Source organism: Columba livia, chromosome 1 (assembly GCF_036013475.1).
Source record: "Columba livia isolate bColLiv1 breed racing homer chromosome 1, bColLiv1.pat.W.v2, whole genome shotgun sequence".
NCBI classification, from domain to species: Eukaryota; Metazoa; Chordata; class Aves; order Columbiformes; family Columbidae; genus Columba; species Columba livia.
Genome location: NC_088602.1, coordinates 136766622 through 136788300, shown reverse-complemented (window position 1 = coordinate 136788300; position 21679 = coordinate 136766622). Strand labels below are relative to the sequence as shown.

Here is a 21679-nt window from a genome sequence, read left to right as displayed (position 1 = left end):
GCATTCATGAACACCGTAGCTGCTTTTAATGTTCCACACCGAATGAAATGGAAGCAGCCTGGAGCTCTTCAGAAAAAGTGCTTAGCCGCTGAGTGTATCTTGCTGAAGCATCACTTAAGTTCACCTGGCAAATCAAAGGTATATAAAGCATGAAGCATTAAGAAACCAATTTGCTTATCATCCTATTTTGACAAGATGAAGTTGAAAGTTGGAACCCCTTCTGTCAAAGAATTACTATGAACTCAAATTAGTTTGGCTAAATAGTAAAGCCCCTGTATTGTCTTCTATATGACATAGCCCTGTCTGTAAGACTTACGAAAGAAGCAATCTTTGAAGTCAGATTTGTTGTTTAAAAACACTGCATATTACTTCAGATACAGTATTGTTCAGAGTTCTGCTGCTCACTCTACAGTCCTAGAAACACACTGATATGCTTTACTGTTACAAAAGAATCCATTAATTATGTTACTTTCTCTCAGTTGTGCCAAAGTTCCCTAAATTTTGTAGGACAGATTACTGATGTCAGGTCACGTACACTCAGGATCTGCAAATGCCCAGGACGAAAACTTACCACCCAGACAGGGCCAGCATTCTGACAGCAGCAACCAAGCAAGATCTTTCCTACAAAACTTTTTGTGATTTCCAAAGATGACATGTGTATTTCTAGAGGTTTGGACATGAAAACAAACAACAAAAAGTGATGTGTAGTAACTGCCCATATATGAGAAATTACCATTTAATAAATCAGGCACGTTGAGGTACTTCATTCCCTTTTCTCTCCCATTTAACCTAAGGTAAGAGCATTTTACAGAAGCTGACACATAATACACAATGCTCAGGGCCAGGCGTTGTGGTTTTTTGTTTTATTTTGTTTGGTTTGGGGTTTTTTGTTTTAAAATTCCCAGTGTAGTAGTCTGGCATAGCTTGGCAGCAGTTCCACAGGCCCTGCACCAGTAAAGTGGCTACTTGCAAAGGACCTGAGAATTTTTGACGTGTCTCAGAAAGTCTGCCTTTCCCTCACTGGGAAGATGTGAAGTTTCTGAAAGCAATTAAGCCAGGAACAACCCAGAAAATTTAGTCATGACAGCCATCTGTCACAGTAAAGGGGAGCTGTCTCGATCAATCTTCTAGAAATGACGTACACACAGAATGTGCTACAGCGGCAGCTGTATTTCACCAGTGCACTCACCACACCACTTGCCTTTTTTCCTGGATCCTCAAATTCTGCTGCTCTGAAACATGATTTTACATCTTTTAACCTGCAAGAACCTATAACCTCAAGTATCTTCTTGACCTCCATATTCACCCAGAACAAAATAATTCTTATCAGGGATGGAGAATAAAATTAACGTATCCAGGGAAGTCCTAAGTGGCACAAAGCCTTCCAGCTGATTATTACTTCCTGGAATTCCATGACATTTTATGAATTTACATTACAGATGTCAAGCCACAAAAAGGAAGCAAAAGGCTAAGTGAAAAAGGCCAGAAGTCAGGGTCTGGGGAGAAGCAGCATCAGTTATGCAAGAATAAATTCTTCATTTCAGTTTGTATCATGAAAAGGAACACACTGCTGTGAGCAACCACTAAAAACTTCAGCCTTTTGTGCTTATGAGTAAAACAATTTTTCCAATACTCTAAAAAGCAAAAGATCCACAGAAAAATCAAGAACTTCAGTGCACCACAGGTAAGAAACACAGACTGAAGCTCTGCTTTAGACCCACGCAATAGCACCATACTTGACTAATTACTCCAAGAGAATCCCAAGAAGCAATTACACCTGAAAGAGCACAGAAAAGATTCCACCCCTCCCCAACACAAACTGTTACAGGAAATGCAAAAGTCAAGGTTTAATATATCGACATCTTCATGATTCATCACTGTAAGACACAATAGCGTTCTGAAGCACTGTTTCAATCCACATGGCAGCCCAGGCCTTCCTGCAGTCCACCTCTGCTCTAACGCAGGCTGGCCATGGCCAGCTGTCCCCTTCACCCAGCCAGACCAAGTCCTCACTCCAACAGCACCCAGGTGGTATCTGTCTCTACCACATTCTCATTCCCTGCTCCTAACTCTGAATTCTCTCTTGTTTTCCTGTCAACACAGGAAACTGGTTTCCCAAAGAAGCTGCTGCTATAGCAGAACTCCTCTCCTGTAGAGATTTTCTTATCTTTAATTCCACGTGTGCCCTCAGTAACAAATGAGTTGACCCATCTCCAGGTACAACCCTGATAACTAATCAGGCTTTTAAAAGCCTGTTGACACCTGCTTTATCACTTACCATGCCCACCTGCAACATGACTCTGTAAGAATCATATCCACGTACTCTTAATGTTTAAACAGCCTCTTTCAGTACAGCCTACAGTCACTCTTCTTTCCGAGACCACTCAATTAAGCTGCAACACCAGTTTTTTTAGAACCTAGAAAATGCACGTTAGTGCATTACAAAGTTACCCTGGCTAGGGAATATCATCTTATGCTACCAAAATCCGCATCCGTTCAACCTTCCCATTTATACTTCTAGGGAATGAGACTGGGATTTGAAAGCATGAGAACTTCGTATTTAAATTCAGTATTAGGTAGAACTGTCAGACTAACAGCAGCGCATCAAAATATCAATTTATTGACTTGATTTAACCACATCTTCTGACAACCCCCACCATGCTTAGAAAAAACCTGTCCATGTCTTACTAGAATTGTATTGTTATACAAACAGAAATAAACACATATTACCTCAACTGTATTCAAAAATATTTATTCATTTCATCATAAATGATGATAGTGACACTTTTTCTTGTAAGAGTGCTTTAAGCCAAGGAAATTCACAAAGAGTAATGGGAGAATCTAATAAATTAATTGAGAGCCACAATATTGATCATTGACTGCAAAAGACTCAAAGTTACATTTTTGGGTTTATTTTTTAGGGAAATCCAAGAAGAATCAAAAAATAGTGGTTTGACTCTAGACAGTTATATAAATATTTTGAAATAATTAATATGCTTCTTCAATAACAACATCTGCACCATTTTCAAACTAATCCAGTTCAAAAAGAAACTATGTTGAGGAACGTCTGTCTAATTTTAAGCTATTTATTTACTCCTCTATCTGTGTTAGGTACAGTATTTCTTGTTTTATTTAGATTTTCTTTCTAGAATAAAATAGAAAAAAATTTCATTTTGCAAGGGCAAAAATGGAAATTCTCAAATTTCATTTACACAAATAGAATTCTATCAATTCTTAGAAAGTACCTGTTTATTTTTTTCACTTTGCTCCATGATATTGTCCAAAATTCATTTTCTGTGAAGAAACAGGAAAGTTTATTCTACTAAACTTAGAGACAGTTAATTTTGGCCACAAGTCTGTAAAGAAAAGTTGAATGCAGGAAATCACATGCAAGTTCAATTGAAAAAAAAAAAAAATCAATCCAACAAGCCATTCTAGAAAATCTGGATGTCACCAAAAAATTCATCATTTGCAAAATGATTCATATCTACAAGATATAAAGCTGCTCTGTCAAAGCATAGGACATCAGTGCATGACAAAACTCTGCCTTCATTCAGGAAAGGGGAATTATCCAACAGTAGAAGCGTGACCTCTAGTGGGTGCCACATCTATTTGTTCGTAACAAGTTCTGAAACAGGCTGCCTATTGCTCACCTTTAGTATTAAAATAAATGCCATAGTGCTTATGGTAGTACCTACGTTTAAATTTCTGTATTAAAAATATGCACATGTATCAAATAGCTTCAAATGCTTTCATCACCTGAATTAAAAAACAAACAAGCAAACAAAAAACCCCAACAACAGAAAAACTACGCTTTTATGATATATAACGAATGCAAAAATTTGTCTAAACCTTTAATAGCAGAGATAAAAAGATCCACTCTATATACTAATGCTATATAGTTCTAAAGTTCCAATACAACCTATTAAGTGCCATGTTCTTGAGTAATTTGTTGTAACTGGGATACAATTCTTGCAAAAGCTGTCCCCCAAAGGATCATCCTATATTTTGCATTCACTTACAGACAGCACTATATTACACAACCATTTGTAAAAGTCACAGATTCAAGCAATAGAAAATCACCCTAATCCCTCCAAAAACATAAAGACTATAAAGGATACTATAGAATTTTAACATTTTTTCACTAACAGATAGTGCTGGCCTCGCTCTGAAACCAAGACAATCTAGCCAAACTTCTCTAGTTAGTAAGCAACCTGCGACAAGACCGAAGTGCCTTATTACAGCTGAAGCATTACTTAGGTTCTATGCACTGCCTCTCTAATAATACAGTACAAATAATACAAAATAGTAATTAAGATTTTGTTGCGCTTTGCATATATCCTTATCATATTTGCATAATGGGGAAGTGACTATTTTTCTCAGAATATTCTATTCTGATTGTTATGGTGATCTAATTCAAATCTTTGCTCCCAGAACTGTAGGCTTTGTATTCACTTTTGACTATAAAAATGGCACTTCTGAAACTGGCAAGGAATCACAAACTGCATCATTTGAGAATTAAAATACCTTATTCTACAACCGTGGTGTACACAAATCAGTATTTCAATTGAACTTAATAGTTACAAATATTCTTAAACCGTGTAAGTACAGTAGGTTCTACAGAAAGTAAATAATCAATATTTTACCATCTGAAACAAAATAATAAAATAATAAATAAAAGTTTAAGTATTAAAACTAAGAAAAAATATTCCTGTACATTGTATGGTACCTTTTGTTTAAAGCTTCTTAGCAAAAATATAGTAATGTGTTTTAAGCATTCCAGTTACAGATGGTTCAATATTAAAATGTCAAGGTTTCCCCATCATGAAAAAAATATTGCATTTTTCCATAGGTGCAGCAGAAACTGTCTCTCTGAACAAGGCTTCAGTCTTTAAAAATATATAGACAGTAAGTATCAATTCAAATGAAACATCAAAAATTATAATACAGTACTGAGGATGTACGGTTGTTGTGCATTATGGATTTTACATTCCTTCTTATTCTGAAAAAGCAGAACTAGAGAGCCCACTGTATGTCACTGAGTTCGGCTGGATCCCCCAGCCCTCCATCAGCCTCCAAGTAATTCATAAGAGCCGTCATAGCAGTGTCATCATTTTCACATATTGCATCGAAGTCCAGCTGAGAATTGCCACCTATAAAATGATTAAAACATTAGCATATGCAGCACAAAGCACGAAGAATATGGTAACTTTCAAAACATATTTGTTTTTAAACAGCACCTTGCTTTTAAGAAGAGGCAAACATTTACATGTAATTTTCATTGTTGTTGTTGTTTGTTTGTGGGTTTTTGGATGTTTTTTGTTGTTGTTAATTATTTTTAAAAAATAAATCAAATAACAGAAATAATGGCCGTCTGCAGACAGTTACATGGACATATATAATTTAAGGAGATGTAAGTCTTCCCAATCCATTGGACTACATCCCACTGCCAGCTAATAGAACTTGTATCCAGGTAGTGCAGTTCATATCACTGGAGTAGAACACTGCATTCTACTTTATGTCACTTCAGTGGGAAATGCAATCATGTACCTGGATTCTCATCTGAGGTACTATGCCAGATAAACTCCTGAAACTTTTCGGGTTACTACACATCAGCTCTAGAAATCAATGGTAAAATGCTTTAGCTCAAGTATCAATGCAAAATGTTTCCCTGCCTATCTTGGATAAAAGTTGAGTTTTTAATGTATTTTTTTCAAGCCCCTATTTGAGGATTAGCTTTTTTTCTTTCTTTTTTCTCTTTTTAATATAAAGTCCTCACAGCTAAACTGGGAGACAGCTCTAGATTATGAATAAATAAATAAAACTCTATTAACTCAAATAAAAGAGGAAGATGGAAGAGTTTCTACGAGCTGAGGTACTGGATAAACACAAACATTGCTTTTATAGCACTTTGCCTTTTATGTTAATAATGATACAACTGCGTTCTCTTTTTACAGGGCCACCAAATCCAATATCCAGACAAACTGCTGGGTTAGCCTATTCTTGAAGGAGAAGAAAGAAAAAAGACATTCTTTGTGAAACATTCTGACTAGCCCTTTGAACTGACTATTTGTAGCTCACAGTTAAGAAAGAGATGAAGTGCTAAAAGGACAACAGTTCACAAATTACAAGCAGTGCCCTTACACTGCATTGAAATACTTCTTACCCATCTCTCTTTTCTGGAGAGAGAACTAATAAGAACCTACTTAAAACTTGGCATGCAAGAATGTAATGTAAACTTCTGTTGCAGGATGTAATTTTTGTCATGAGATTCAATCAGTGATCAAATTTTGCTGTTTGCCTTCCAGTGATAACACATCTGTTCTAAGAGTCCTCTCATCTTAAGACAGACAAAACACTTGACAATTTATACATGGCTGTAAAGTGGTATACTAAAAAACCACACCATTTATCAGAGATGTCTTCCCCTGCAACCCCCAAAGTATCCACAAGAGAAGTAAATCTTACCGAGGAGAGGTTCATTATTGGGAAATTGAATAGCACCCTGGTTTTGTTCTGAAGTCTCTAAAACTTCTGTTTCTGAAGGACATAACTGAATCAACTCTTTATTTGGCACCTGAAAGAACAGGAGTAGTAAAAGGGACAGAATTAAATCCTAAATTTAGTCACAATTACTACATTACAAAACTATTATAAATTGCTGTCAAAGTATTTAGAACTAAATAGAGTAGATGAAAAACATGCATCAAGAGACAGATCTATTGCATTTTGAAAATAATTCTGTTTAGAGGTTCACATTGCACTAGATTTGGCGTAAATAACAGGTGTTACTTACACATCTGTCAAAGATACTTCGCAGTGATGGCATCTGCTTCATTCAATATTCAGCAAATAAATCCATGACAACAAATTGTACTGGTGTATACTTTCTATGTCTAGTACCAAACCTACAAATTCCCAGTGACATCATGTTTGTCAGTGTTTACACATTCTAGCTAAAAGATAAAAAACACCTCATACCTCCCATATGTACTAAACTATGTGAATTATAAATTTGTATCTTGTCTACTATTTTGCATCTTGTTACCATAATGACAAATATCTATGTAGTTTTAAATTACTTTTTGCACTTTGGAAAAATCTGGCTGGCAACAATAGAGATAGAAGTCATCCTAGTCCAAACATATCAGGAAAATAAAAATCTTTTTGGCTTTTTCCCCACTTTTGTTTCATGTAACACATACGGGCAACTTAGCAGGATAGATTTCTTGGGTTGCCTGACTTGCATAGGTTCTACTAGAAAATTAATAAAGTTGAAATGCTTTACAAAAGCTTTTTACGAAAAAATGGGATGCTAAAGCACAGAAAGAAACACCTTGAAAGAATACAATTAAGTTATCCTTATGATGAGATGCTGCATGATTTAGAGAGTTCAGCATATATAAGTCAACCAACTCTTACGGAGAAAGACCTGCAGTAAGGCAGGGAAGACCTGACCATAAAAAAGGGAGGATGCCAAAACAATTCCTAGTCCAGATTAGTATTGTTAGGTAATAAAAATTGCAGTGGAAATAAACTGCCTTTAAATGGAAAGAAATTTACATTCAAAGTAGTCCTGATGGAAAAGTAAATGTTTGTTCATACAGTGCACAATATACAACATACAATATAGTTAAGCAAAAAATATGGTAATTATTCCATAGCTATGGTCAAGAGCTGTGATAGTCACACTTCCTGGTGTTACCAGCACTACTAGGTTAGCAAAACAGCATATTCTATCCATTTTTAGAAGACTACTAGAATATTTTCAAAGTAAAAATGTTAAACATTTCGAAACTGAGAACATACAGCATAGATTTTTAAAAGGGTCTTCAAGAACATTAAAAGTCCAAGTGGGAGAAAACAAGAACTGACATTTTATTTAGGTTCTCAAACTGAACAGGTGACACTTTTACTCTCTGACAGTTATTTAGCAAAAGTTTTCCTGCAATTCCAAATCCAGAAAAGTCCTAATCACATGAATCACACTCATATTTAGTGTATTTGTAGAGCTTCAGCAGTGACACTAATAACTGTGTGGAGACTGCAGTCCTCTCAGCTTTGGAAGGAGCCCCTTCAGGAGTGAACTGATGTGCCTGTAAATGAGGTTGGAACTTCTGCTGCTGTCACATCTCTCAAAAGACTTTCTTGGCTGCCAGGCGGTTGGCAATACCTTACACATTCTCTCACAAAAACACAAGTCAGGGTAATTTGGTTCAAACATAGACTTTGAGCTATCTGACATTAACCATTTACTTTCAGATTTTTACAGGCAGTGACATACTCACATTGCTGCAGTTTACAGTTAAAGCTGGAGAAGGTGACTTTCTCAAGAGTTGTGATGGACTTAACTCCCCAGATGGTGAAGAATGCAACCTAAAATTGTATATGTTTAGTTGATTTACCAAGTCACACTGATCATAAACTGAAAATCAGCTTATATGTTGCAGAACCCACCAGACCTCCCCAGTGATGAAGCATGAGCCAGCTAATCTGAGACAATGTTGTCTTAAATTCTCCTGCTCCAGGTTTCAATAATGGAAAAAGCAGAAGAGATCAATAAAGGCCATGGGTCATAAATACTTGAGCACACTTTAATTTTTCTGTTGAATCACTGGCACTGACAGACCAAAGAGTAACAGAACTACACACACTGGGACAAAGATACATTTCAAGCACAAACAGAATACAGACAGCATCAGGAAGTTCTGCTAAATGGTGAAGGGAAAAATTACATCCTTCTAATGCTCCCTCTACTACTATTTTGTTATACTTGTACTTTCATATTTCCATAAAATTCCAACTAAAGACTGCTGCTTTGTTACCAGAATTCTTTGAGATTCTATTCATTTTTCCTCACGAAACATGCCGGATATGAAACTAACAGTGAAAATGTTGTGCCAGGGCCCTTTGGAGAGTTCACTTCTGTTTCCCCCTGTTCTTCCTGACTCCCAAAGGACAAGGCTACAGAAGAACCGGGGCAATCTGGATGCTTCTGTTTCCATCACTTCCTCAGATTCGGAATTTGATAAGGGATTGGAGGAAAGATAGAAAATGAGTGAATAAACAACCTATTTTAAATAAAAAGAGTTATTTGTATGGAACATTTGTTAGTTCCCTACATTCCAGTATCCAATGCACTACTTGATAAGCAGTACTGCCATCTCTAAGAGCTGGGACAGAAACTCCAGATTGAATAGATTTATAGCATTGCTTTAACTGAAATGATCATTCATCAGATGGTAATTAAATTCAGATATGCTTTTAAAAAGAGCTGTAGGCATAGTCCTGAAGTTTTAAAAAAATCTTGGTGATGTCTGATGCACAGCTTGAGAACCATCTGTGTCTTACTGATATTAAAAAAATGCAGAGAACAGATTAAGGTAGTAAATGAGCTCATCCTATTTGATTGTCTTTGTAGTCACAAAGCTATGTGATGAAAAACAGCTGGTGTTAGTCTCTGTTAACCACTTTTGTTTAATTTTGATTACCTCAGTGTGTGCAAGATGGTAACTTGATTTCATACAAAGAAAAATTAAGAAATAGCATGAAGCTCTATTCTTTAGCTGGAAAAAAATCCAGCATTTTTCTCAGCAATGACTCTGGAAAATTGAACTGCATCTGCATGCAACCCTGACATCTCATGAAACAGTCAGTTCTTACAACGAGGCCTTCAGTGCCCAATTGTATTTGTAAGCGCCTCTAGTTCATTTTCCCCCAAGATACAGGACTGTAGGATGAGTATGATGCCAGAGATCCCAGTTACACAGTGCAACCGCTCCCTTCCATAGCTGGCTTCTTTCCAGAACTGCCCTTCCTTTGGACAGTTTACTTTGTCCTGCATGATTTTGCTCTTAACCTTTTCTTTCACCTGCACAGCTACTTCTTGGGCTATTAGTCTCAGCACAAGCTTATTTCTCAATTTCCAGTGTCCATGGACAACCAAGATCTCTGAAACAAACACACCTGTGCTAAGACTAGAACGGCTCAGATCACTCTGGCTAACAAAGCTGGCAAAACATTGTTCCTTTCAAAATTTTCTGACATTCAGTCTATCAGTTGAGAAATAAGATGATTGTTCCCAAAGAAAGCAACATAATGTTGCTTCATTTACTAACCAGTGTTCAAGATGTGAACATATCATTGAAAAACACTAAATTCAATCAACGACTTGAAGAATAAAGCTACCTGATGCAGCTCTTTGGTGCGTGTGCTCATCACTGCCAGCACTTTCACAAATATTTGCCCTGGAAAAGTAGTTCTTTGAATTCAGAACTTGCAGTTTATTTCTCCTAGCAGTCTCACTCTTTAAATCAGAAGCAAGTCTGAACTGTTACTGTGATCTTCCTGAAAAGATGTTTTGGTAAATCAAACACACTGGCACAAATATCCTGCTGCCTTGAACTGCTGCTCCATAAAGCAGTAAAGACATGCTTTACTTATATGATGAACTCAAGACATCTACAAAATGAATCTCTGACAGACAGGGAGGTATGCATCATGAGTTTCAAGCTTATGACAGGTGGAGAGACAGTAAGAAAATTATGAAATTATGACAGTATTAACACTATGGAAGCTGAACTTTTTGATAAATAAGCTCAATATCTGCAAGGTCTGTAGTGGATTCACTTGGGATCAGGAAGGATATGAAATAATAAATATTCTTCTGAAATATCCCTAACGAGGCCTCAGTCACACCTGCCTCAGCTCTATAGCTGAATTCCATTTAAACAGACTGAAAAAAAAAACCAACCAACAACCCACTGTTACAAAAATCCTCCTCCAACATGGGGACATTGATTCACTACCATTATCTCTTCTCCAAATTCCACAATTCCGTCTGTTGTAATGGATTCTTCTGTTTCCTAAGATTTAAACAGACAGACTTTGCTCTCTTGTGACCTGCTGAACTGTCACAGAACAGTAATGGTTTGGTTTGATCTTCATATAAAGGTCACAAAACTTCCCTCTGTTGCTTAAAAAGATACTGCTCCTGAAACTGTTTGCCTCTGTAGCAATATGAAGAGAAAGAGCATTGTTTGTGGTTCCTAAAAACAAAAGCAGTAGAACTTTCAAGGGGTAGCTTTGAAGAAAACTTTCCCAGGAATGCAGTCATTCTTTCATCATCCAGCAAATTTATTATTCGTTCACTTAATAAACTGGTTTCCTTAAGCTGATGACACGTAGGCTCACGTGGACAAGCATCTTCAGCAAAGGTCAGGTGACTTCAAGCAAGAATATCACACTGAGCTGACTAAAGCATCTAAAATGAGTGTCAAATCAAGCTCTTGGGTTGTGCCTGGATATTAACCATCAGAAATAAGAACTTCTGCCAACTTACTTCAGTCTTCAGAAAGATATAATACAAAGTGACTCTCCTTCCATCTATAGGTGGTACTGATGAAAAGACTTTAACAATGGTATTACCAAAATATAACATCCCATCTTCACTCTGTCTTCACTGTTATCAATCCTTTTGTTTGTTTGTTTTGTTTATTTGTTGTTGCCAGTCCTCTTCCTCCTCCTTGCTGGATAATCCCAGCAACCTGCCAACCGGCTGTGGGACGGATTTTATGTTTTTGGAAGCAGCAATCTTTCATCTCATCACAATCAAAGAGTTTATTCTTTTATTCTTTTCATTGAAAATGAATGACTACCCATGCAATTTTACTATTCTAATAAAGGGATGTGACTTCATCGTTGGAAGGCGATTCCAAAATACTGGAAACAGAATAAGAAACATCTGCTACTGTCACTCATCACACTCTTAGGCTCTGATCATGGCTTTTACTGTTTCAGAAAATCAAATACTGTTTTCTGATGAAGAGACAGCTGAGAAGACAACCACATTGCAAAAAGATAATGTGTAATCTTAGACCTCAGTGTGGATTTATGAAGCGGAAATAACACTTAACCAACCTCATAGCCTTCTGCAAGGAGGAGACAGGCTCAGTGGATGAAGAGATAGCACTAGGTGTTATGTACACTGACTTCAGTAAAGCTTTTCGCACTGTTTCCCATAACACCCTCACAGACAAGCTGATGCGTCAGACTGTTACTGATACAGCAAAAGCTGGTTGTGCTATGGCATATCAACGTATGTATAGATTTGAGGACAAAAGGCTGGAGTACAGCCCTTCAGAAAGAGCTCTGGGGTGTCCAGTTGATGGTAAACTCCATGGGAGTCAACAGTGTGCCCTGGTTGCCTAGAGGGACAACAGTATCTTAGAGTGCATTCAGTGCAGTATAGCTAACCAGTCAAAAGGAGTGATTGTCCCACTAGACTCAGCATTGGTGTGGCCTCACCTCAAGTGCTATGTGTGGTTTTGGGCTCCCCAATATAAGAAGGATAGAAAAATAAAAGAAGACGTCCAAAGGAGGGAGATAAAGATGGTGAAAGGGCTAGAGGTCATGACTTATGAGGAACAGCTCAGGATACCAGGTTTGTTCAGCTTAGAGGAGAATGAGAGGTGACATTCATTGTTGTCTACAACTTCCTTATGAAGGAGAGCAGACAGGAAGGTGCTGATGTCTTCTCTCTGGTGTCCAGTGACAGAATGTGGGGAATGGCTTAAAGCTGTATCAGGGGACGGTACTAAGAAAAAGATCTTCACTGAGAGGATGGTCAAGCACTGGAACAAGCTCCCCAGAAGAGGTCATGACCTCAAGCCTGTCAGTGTTCAAGAAACGTTTGGACAACACTCTTAAATGTATGGGTTAACATTTAGGCTGCCGTGTGTTGAGTCAGGAGTTGGACTTGATGATCCTTACGGGTCCCTTCCAACTCAGGATATTCTACAATATGAAACCATTCCTTATATCTCTACCATTTTGCCAAAACTGGTGTCCTTTTTCCTGCAAGATTTAATACTATTACTTTTTTGGGTCCAGTTGCAAGTGCCAGTGGAAAGAACAACATGCGACTTAAGAACACACTGCTCTGCAGACATGAAAACTTTCTTGGCATTCCTCTACCTGGAACTGGAAACATAAGATCTAAAGTCTGAGAGATAGCTTCATTTATCCTAAGCTAACACTTAGATAACTTGTCCTGTGCTGATGAGATGATAGTCCCATTATCCTAAATTTGACCTTAACAAAAGCAGTTGGACCTTCTGATGAAGCCTTAATTCCTGAGAGAGTTGTGACTGAAAACTTTTTTGGTGCACGTGCATCCCACAGTCCTGGAAACAGGCAGCTCAGAGACTATTTAAAAAAATGTTCCTAGACAACAAATGCTGATACAGTGCAAACTGGCACAGAGTAATAACCTTACCCTCTATAAGCAAGTCAGGCACCACTGTGGGTGCACAACACAAAAAATACATAAGGGCATCTTCACATTAAAATTATATCTCTTCCTTTCAAATTTCTTGGTTATGCTGTGTACCTGCTAAAATTAGTTTTAAAATGGTCAATCCTTAATTAATGATTTGAATCATGTATGGATTCCCATTTGGAATGACGCAGTGTGTTGTTTTTTTTTAATCTGTGTTTGGGTATTGGGAAGGAAAAGCGCTATCACTGTAGCCTACATTCAGGATAATCCTGAAAGGGACAGGGCAGCCTACGAAAGTGCTCCACTGGGGACTGTTTCAATGGAAGTTTTCCTCCTCAAGACAACTGATTTTCCATTCCTGAATTGTTTATCTACCCATTTCAACATCATGTGAAGAAGCTGCATCACAGAAACACTTTTGAAGTCATAGTTAAATAATACTTTCATTACAAAGGAAACTGCACGCTCAGAACAGAACTACTTGTCAACACCGATGGTGTGTTCTGCCATGCATGGGACAAACATTAAATTGGTATCTCATAATGCCACTACTCAAACTAAGAATATTTTATACATGTAACACAATAAAAATGAAAGTTGAACAACCCCCACATAACCACATATGCCTCTTCTCTATCTTTACTTAAAAGCCTACTTCATGATGTTAAGCATTTATTACCTTTGCAACTCTAGTATTTCATTTGCAATTTCAGTTCCAATACTTCCAGCACCAAGGACTGTTCCAGAGGACATTCCGGGTACATTTACTAAAGGTTGTTTTACAGCGTCTACAGTTAAAAACCAAAACAAAACACAAATTTGCAGCAGTTTCATTATGCAGCAAGGAATAATCACCTCAAAGATTCATTTTAAAGCTGTTTTTGTTCTATATTTCTTTATATTCAGAAATGAGGTTCCTAAAAACACTAACTCATGGGGGAGGGCGTTGTTAAGTCTCATTTGAAATATAAAGATAAGTGAAAAATATATTTGTGAAAATTACTGATCTCCAGGAATGAAATTAGATTTAATCATTACCACCTCCAGTCTCTTTCACAGGCAATGCAAAACACATGAGAAAAAAACCCTTGGATTTTGCACAAACTGAAATCAATTATTAAAGAGAACAATTTCAAAAGCAAAAATTAAAAATCTTATAGTAAAATCATAAAACAGAATGCAGAAACCAGAATCTATGCATAGCAGAAAAATATTAACAAAACGTATCAAAATCACCATCACTCTATATTCTAGAGGCAAACTGAGAGAGTACAATTGCATTTCTTCAGAAAACAGGCAAGATATGAAGAGGATCTGTGACAGAAGCATAACATCTTATCAACAAAATCCCAGCTATAGTAGAAGCTGCTAGAAGGAAAAGATATGCCATAAGCCTTTCTGGTGACAGTGATGTGAATGATCTGAATCAGGATGCTGTCACTAGAAATTGTCACCAGAATTAGCTTTAAAAAAATTATTCCTTCCTTGCACAACAACCTGGAATAAAAAATAAATTCCTGGATTGAAGATTGAATAAATCTAAAATTGGAATGATTGATCAGGAGATGCCCCTATGATAACCGTAAGAAGCGACACTTGCCTTCTGCAGGCTGGGAGCCGTAAGGGACCTGTTCTTCAGCTGACTCGTTATGACCTCTGAGATTTAAATAAATTTTTAAAAATAAAAACAAAACAACAAACAAAGAAAATCAACAAGATTTTCAAGGGCAAAACTCAGCGTATTTAATTTCAATAATACTTTACACAGAGTAAAATCTTAACATCCTCAAACTAGTAAAAACATGAGATATTCCTCACTTTTCAATGTTCAATACTTAGTACTGTTGCTTCTAAAGCACTGTGTGAAATATTCATTTCCACTTATTCCCTAAATAAAGAAGAAAAGCCAATATAATTGTCTGTGTTCCATGACAAGAGAACAAGGCTGCAATTTTTACTCCTAGAAGGGAGACCAGTTAACCAGAAACAACTGCTACAAGGACAGGTCAGTGGTTACCTTCTGACAGCAGCTGCTACCTGCCTTCCCTCCTCTCGATGGCTGCCCATGCCCAGATCTCCAGGGCAAGAAAAAGCAGCCTTTGGCTGTTAGGCAGCATATACTGTCTTAACTGCTCTTCTCTCTCTTCTTCAGGAAGGACATGGGCAAAATAGGTGGATGATGTTGACTTAAGACATGAACCAGCTACAGAATGGGTAAAAGGCCCCTTTCACAACTTGGTTTAATGGAAATAAAACCCCCTCTCTATTCTGCTCTCAAAACCCCAGTCAATGGCAAAGATCTTCACTGTCATTGGAATAATCCAAATTACAGCTCCAGAGAATGAAAAAGAATTAAACATACACATTTACTGTCTCACAGACTCCTCCCTTTCAATTGATTAGAAGAGCATCTTTTTGCCTTGCCTTCCATTTCTATGATCTATCAATTATGCTTCTCCACATTCTGACACATGGTAGGTAGGGTAGCACTTAAAATTAGGTCAACTGACACATTCAGTCTAGTAAAGCTCAGAAGGAAAGGCAGAATTAACTTGACATTCCCATTTATTCATACAGACTTTTCTTAAAAGATCCTTCCTTTCTTCCTTTAATAAGAAACCCTTTCATACAATTTTTTCCACTAGGAAATAAGACAGTTTTCAGAGTTAAATTCACCAGTTAGGCCTGAAATAAAAATAACCGGTAAATGCAAAAAACCCCACATTCTTCCAGGTTACTCAACCACTTTTTGTGCTGTGTTGATTTTTTCTAGTCTTGTTCTGCTTCTTAAACAGGTTGCTTTCTGTTAAACCTAACTGTAATTAAGACAAAAAATAACATGGGGATTAATATCATTAATTACTTACAATACCACAGTGTTGTTTGATACAATGTACTCCAGCTCTTTGGTCCATGGATTCACGAAACTAAACCACTGACTCTTTAAAGTAACAAAAGTCCCATCTTTTGCTCTAAATTTGTAGGAATTTGTAAATACTTTTTCTTTATTCTGCAACACTAGATAAGAAAGGAAAGTTGTAATACCAACATTTATACCTAGAAAGATAAAGTTAAAAAAAAAGAATCTGTTTCATAGCATCGTAAAAACAAAATAGTTTTGATGGCCAGAAATTAAATTAAATTAAATTAAATGCTAGAACAACTGACAGGATAGGACCCCTACTAAAATCAAAATACAGTTTCAGCAATGTTATTAATCTTAAAGCCCAAGTACTAAGTTTCTGCAAACCGCTATTAGGGATACTCCCAACTTGGTGAACTTTCATAATCAGTGTCTTTAATTACATGATTAGGCATCTCTGCTCTTCAGGACTCCTTCATTGTTCTTAGAAAGAATTGATGCAGGGAGTTGAAAGAAGCATTAACATTCTTTCCTGGTAATTAAAGCACTGGGCTAAGATCCAAGACAAGAGAAGTTTCTCCCTGGTTTTGTTACAAGCATTATGCAGGCATATCTTAATGCAGATATAGAAAAGGACAATGCTAAGATTGTTTAGTTTCATTAATTTTCAGCTCAGATTTTTTAATTTGTACTGTTTTCACAAAGCAGTTACATGTAGTAGTACGTAGTCTGGGAAGACAAATATTTTGTACCTTCTTTATGTTTTTCAGCTAGATGATTGTGATCATCTTGATGGCAGTACTCGTAACAAGAAGTTCCTAGAAGTTCTTGTGGCAGATACCCTAAAATTGCTGTTGCACTGTTAGAAATAAAAACATGAACTACCGTGGGTGTAAATAATTGCGAAGCTCGTTTTCTTCAGTATCAGATAAAGTAGAAAATCAATATTTAAAGAAATAGATGCTTATTTTCATGTCTGGGAAAAAGATATAGCATTAGTATTGCTCCAAACAACAAAAAATATTCACCGCAAATTATCCATTTGCAGTGAATGGTAATTCAAAGACAAAATAACAGCGTTTAAACATGCAAACCACATGTACACACAACATACTGATGATCATCAGGTTTTCCCATTAGCCCGTCAGGGCCCTGGTCACATATAATGAGTCATCCAAAAAATTTAGTAGTTGAATTTTGCTCTGTCACTTTAATGAACAGGTTTAAACTTACACTTTTAGATGGAAGACAAGATGACTGAAAGCGATAAAAAAGGTTCCAGTGATAATAATAAAATTCAATATGTAAAGTGGTAACTCAGTCTACACAACAAATAAAAGTCTGTTTTAGAAAGTTCAGGAAAAAAGATCTTAGTTTTCACTTCTAATGAAATAATTTAGTACTTCATTCAGATATATGTATTTGTTTGAAATAGTAAGATCTTAAGCACTAATAATTTATGAACTGCTTCCTGTGTATAGCACCTAGAAATTCTACCCTGCTTGAGAAAGCACAGTTCTGGCAGAAGGAATTAGAAAACATAACTAGTGGTGTCATTTTCTCTTCATTAAAGAACAAAATGCTTACCGCTGATCTACATAAACAAATTTTCCATCCATGGTAAATCGTGTCACAAATTCTGTTGCTTTGACTTTTATCTCTCCACTCTTTTGTGGAACAATGTAAGGGTGTAACCTCCCAATTGCAACAAGACAGTTAAAGTTACTACTGTTCTTTTCTATGTCAGTTTCCTCTTCTACTCCCACCTCATTAGGAGGCCAGTTCTTCATATAACCCGTACAGTGAATGGTACAGTATTTTCTGTGATCTAATAAAAATAAATGAAATAAAAAGCAGTTATGGTTCAAAAAGTAAACTGAATTGTTTTTATTCTGTTCACCATGAGACTGGCAACTATATCTTATGCTCACCTACAACAACTTTACAATGCTATAGATAATTTTACAGAATATTTTTTAGTTAATTTTGTACTAAAGTTTGGCTTGCCTGGAGAGAGTGCTTCTAATGCTATGTAAGATTTAGGAAGATAAGTTATAGGTGTTGGCAGTTCAAACTCAGAAAAAAAAAAGTAAACCAACAACCTGGTAACCCACAAATCACTTTATATGGTTTCACATGGATGGTAAACTAAAATAAACCAGAGAGGCACTCTGTAGCTTCCAAATGAATTTACCTTCTGTGAACATGATGATCTTAACATATGCTTACAGCAATTACTAAAAGAATCAGTTGAGATGATCAAATCAAAACAACTCAGCTTATTTTCTATTTATCTTAGCCTTCTGAATTTCTCAACTTTCTGGGAACACAAATATTTTTAAAGTCTTACACTACAACATACACTGTCATTCATTTCTATGGCTGGTAGACTCTCTGCTGCCCATATAACATGCAAACACCCTGACAGATAGCATTGACGTTATGTGCCTTACAGTAACTATCTATTAAAAAATCACCAAAGTATTTGGGACTATGCTTTACATAGATTCGACTGCATTAACCCTCTAAACTATGGAAAACGTGTATCAACTTTGTAAAATGAAAAATGGAGTTATCCTACTGTAACTTTGTCGCAGTTTCTCAGATTGTCAAGGTGCCTTCCCTCAACGCTGCTCTCCTGAGAAACATTTATACAACTTAAATTCTTATCTCACCAAGTTAGTTGGCACATCAAGGGAGACTGCATTCTAGTTATTTACAATGACAGACCTATTTTAAAATTGACTATTGTATGGCATATCTCAACAATAACAGGTTACACTGAAAAACAAAAGTAGGAGGACTTTTTCAGGGTCAAACAATTTCAGCACATCTTTGCAAAAATCAATACTAAGGTACTAAACAAAAGCTGGAAACTACATTTAAAAAAGATCCATTCACTGAAAACTTGACAAGAGTGTACTGCTGTACAGGCACACAAAATACGAACTAAATTATAAGTACTGGAAAAAATGAATGGAATTACACTAATAACTTTACTATGAAAAGCAAGAAAAAAAATCCTACTTTTTAAGTACACACAACACAAAGTAAATCAGAAAAAATTAGGTTTACTTGCGCTTTTTTTCGCCTTCGAAACAGTAGATTTTGCAGGCCTTATTCACACAGTTATCTTCAAGAGATACATTATTTGGTTTAATTCTTCTTATCTGCTCCAGCGCTTTCAAAAATTTCCCTGAAACTGCTAAAATTTGACTACGAGGGACCACACCCTCCTAAACAGTCACTGTAACTCAGGTTCCTCCCTCCCTCTTGTCCAGGAGTGAACCAGGAGGAGAAAGAGTACAGTTAGATTGCTTTTCAAAATGTGTCTCCAGTACATAGTTACACTTCTCTACAGCTACTTCGTCAAGTCAGTGATAACTACAAGGGTCACACTAGTGACTTGGAACTTAAATACACCAAGTTTCAGTACATGCAGCCCCCACTTAATCTACACTGCTTGAATACCTTTCTTCTTTGGGTTAGGCAAGCATTCCTTTTCTTCTTTGACTGCAGTTCTACAACATTTTATGCGACAGAAGAAGGAACGTCGAGCACCAGAATTCAGTCGAGCTGGTCCAGCTTGAAAATCTGTGTGTACTTGCAAGCCGGCTTACAAAAATTTAGTAAAGTAGTTAAAGCAAACAAAATCCATCAATACCAAACTTCAGAATACAAGGCCTTTTCTTAATTTTAGCTTCCAGTACATTCTCCTTCCTATTTAGTTGCCTAAATTGTGTCCTTACAATTAAAAACTAAGAGTCTAATTACTTATGTGGGGCAAAGAAAACATGACTGTCACACAGATTCCAAAATTAGAAAGAACTACCAAACTATTTTAAACTCTTCTTGTTATTTGAATGGTATTTTAATAAATACGTTTTACAAACTTTCAACTTCTACTTGTCACAAAGAACTGCAAAGATGTTTACAGAAGCCAGCTATAAACTAGTGATTAGCTGCACAGTACATATCACTTTCCATATTAGAAATAACTGCAAACAGTTGGTTAAATTAGGATTGACACTTAGCATTTTCAGAGAAGACAGTGATTCTTGATATTGAAGTATTTTATCCAATGTTCGACTACATCAGGTCTTTTGTATTGACAAGACCTATCAAATACAAGAAAAAAAAGTAGTATGCCTGGTAGGAAGAACATCAGACTACATCTTGGTAAACGTCTAAGAGTGCAAACTTCAGTCATTCTTATTATCTAAAATAAAGTCTTTTCTAGGCTAGATTTTAAATCTTAAGTGCATTCTAAACAGCAGATTAGCATTCAAATGTGTTTGGTTCATATAAATCATATCTCTAGTTTGTACACCCATGCACATACAAAGACATAAATATGTCCTTCATAATAACTAAATTTCCTAGCTTATCTTTAAAAAAATCTGAGGACATTCAAATATTACTTACTTTTCCCATCTACGAGCTTCTCCTTAGGAGAGACATCTGAAGAAGAAAGTTGCTCCTTAACTTTTGCAACATCTTTGGGATGCAAATAATCAAACAAACTTTGTCCAATTAAACTGGCCTATTTAAAAGCAAACAAACAAAAAGCCAAAACCAAAAAGAAACAAGAACCACATCATTTTAGAACAGGACCCCACACATATGACTTATTTCAGAAAAACAACTTTCTACACCATTTAAGAAATTAATACTACAGTTAATCTAAACATATTTTGATCCACATTTAATTTGCCATTGTTTAGCATTATTTTTATAAAAACAGGGTAGTGGTAGGGAATAGAGAACCTCTCTAACAGTAGTAAAAAACATAATTTGTTACTTTCCCTTTGAAAAATAGCAGTTTAGTTGGATATTAGAAAAACAGTTCCATAAAAGCTAATGTTTTATTTATGTATATAATATGTTTCCTAATCCTAGTCAACTATTGTTACACACGAAATAACTCCACTCACAGTTTACTGGGGAGGGGAAGGTGAGGAAATGGGAAGAAACATTCAGGCTACCTAATGATTGTGAGCTCTAATTTGGCTGCACACAACAGCACCACTGAGCCAGGAGCTGCCTGGAAGCAGAGCCCAGCTCACCCCAGCACTCCTTAGTGGGGGATATTGGCAGGAACCTCTCCAGCTGGGATCCATTCAGCTGCTGACTCTGCTAATCCAAAGTAACTGGTCTGCCACACTCCTCCAAGGCAGCACTACTTTTGAAATCAGAAGGAATTCTCACAGGATTGGGCTAGTTTTGTTTCTTTCATTGCTTACCTTCACCACAGGAGGTCAAATCAATGGGCAGAAAGGAGCTGTGTTGACAAGCAGTATTCTAGATTCAAATTGCAACTCATTTTGGACCCACGCCACTTGCTATGTGATCACTGCATACATAAAGGGGAGCACTTTTCCAATAAGCCAGAGTCCAAAATGGGTTTAATGAAAATCTGCTAAGACAGTAGGATAAACATACAGCCTCTCTCATTTGCCCAGTCCCCATCTAACCCTAATGCAGAGGGAAAATGCTGAGTGCCACTGAGAAAGGTTAACAGCAGCCTTGTCAAAACA

General features: G+C 36.6%; 1 protein-coding gene across 2 annotated transcripts in view; it reads right to left on the bottom strand.

The window, feature by feature from the left end:
* Positions 1-2736: 2736 nt before the first annotated feature.
* The window catches only part of BMAL2 (basic helix-loop-helix ARNT like 2), a 37943-nt gene continuing 19000 nt past the window's right edge, over positions 2737-21679 (bottom strand). Inside the window, exons 8-18 of one of the 2 annotated variants that reach the window (XR_010466659.1) lie at positions 20568-20685; positions 19614-19757; positions 17730-17970; positions 16895-17001; positions 16147-16297; positions 14880-14935; positions 13959-14067; positions 8289-8376; positions 6469-6577; positions 4730-5153; positions 2737-3294 (exon numbers count right to left, since the gene is read on the bottom strand). Coding sequence is in view for 1 of the 2 variants with exons in the window: in XM_065032555.1 (XP_064888627.1) it covers positions 5017-5153; positions 6469-6577; positions 8289-8376; positions 13959-14067; positions 14880-14935; positions 16147-16297; positions 16895-17001; positions 17730-17970; positions 19614-19757; positions 20568-20685 (1260 nt within the window). In the remaining variant the exon portion in view is untranslated. Of the gene's footprint in view, positions 5154-6468; positions 6578-8288; positions 8377-13958; positions 14068-14879; positions 14936-16146; positions 16298-16894; positions 17002-17729; positions 17971-19613; positions 19758-20567; positions 20686-21679 lie in introns of both variants that reach the window. The other variant, XM_065032555.1, reaches the window with a different exon arrangement.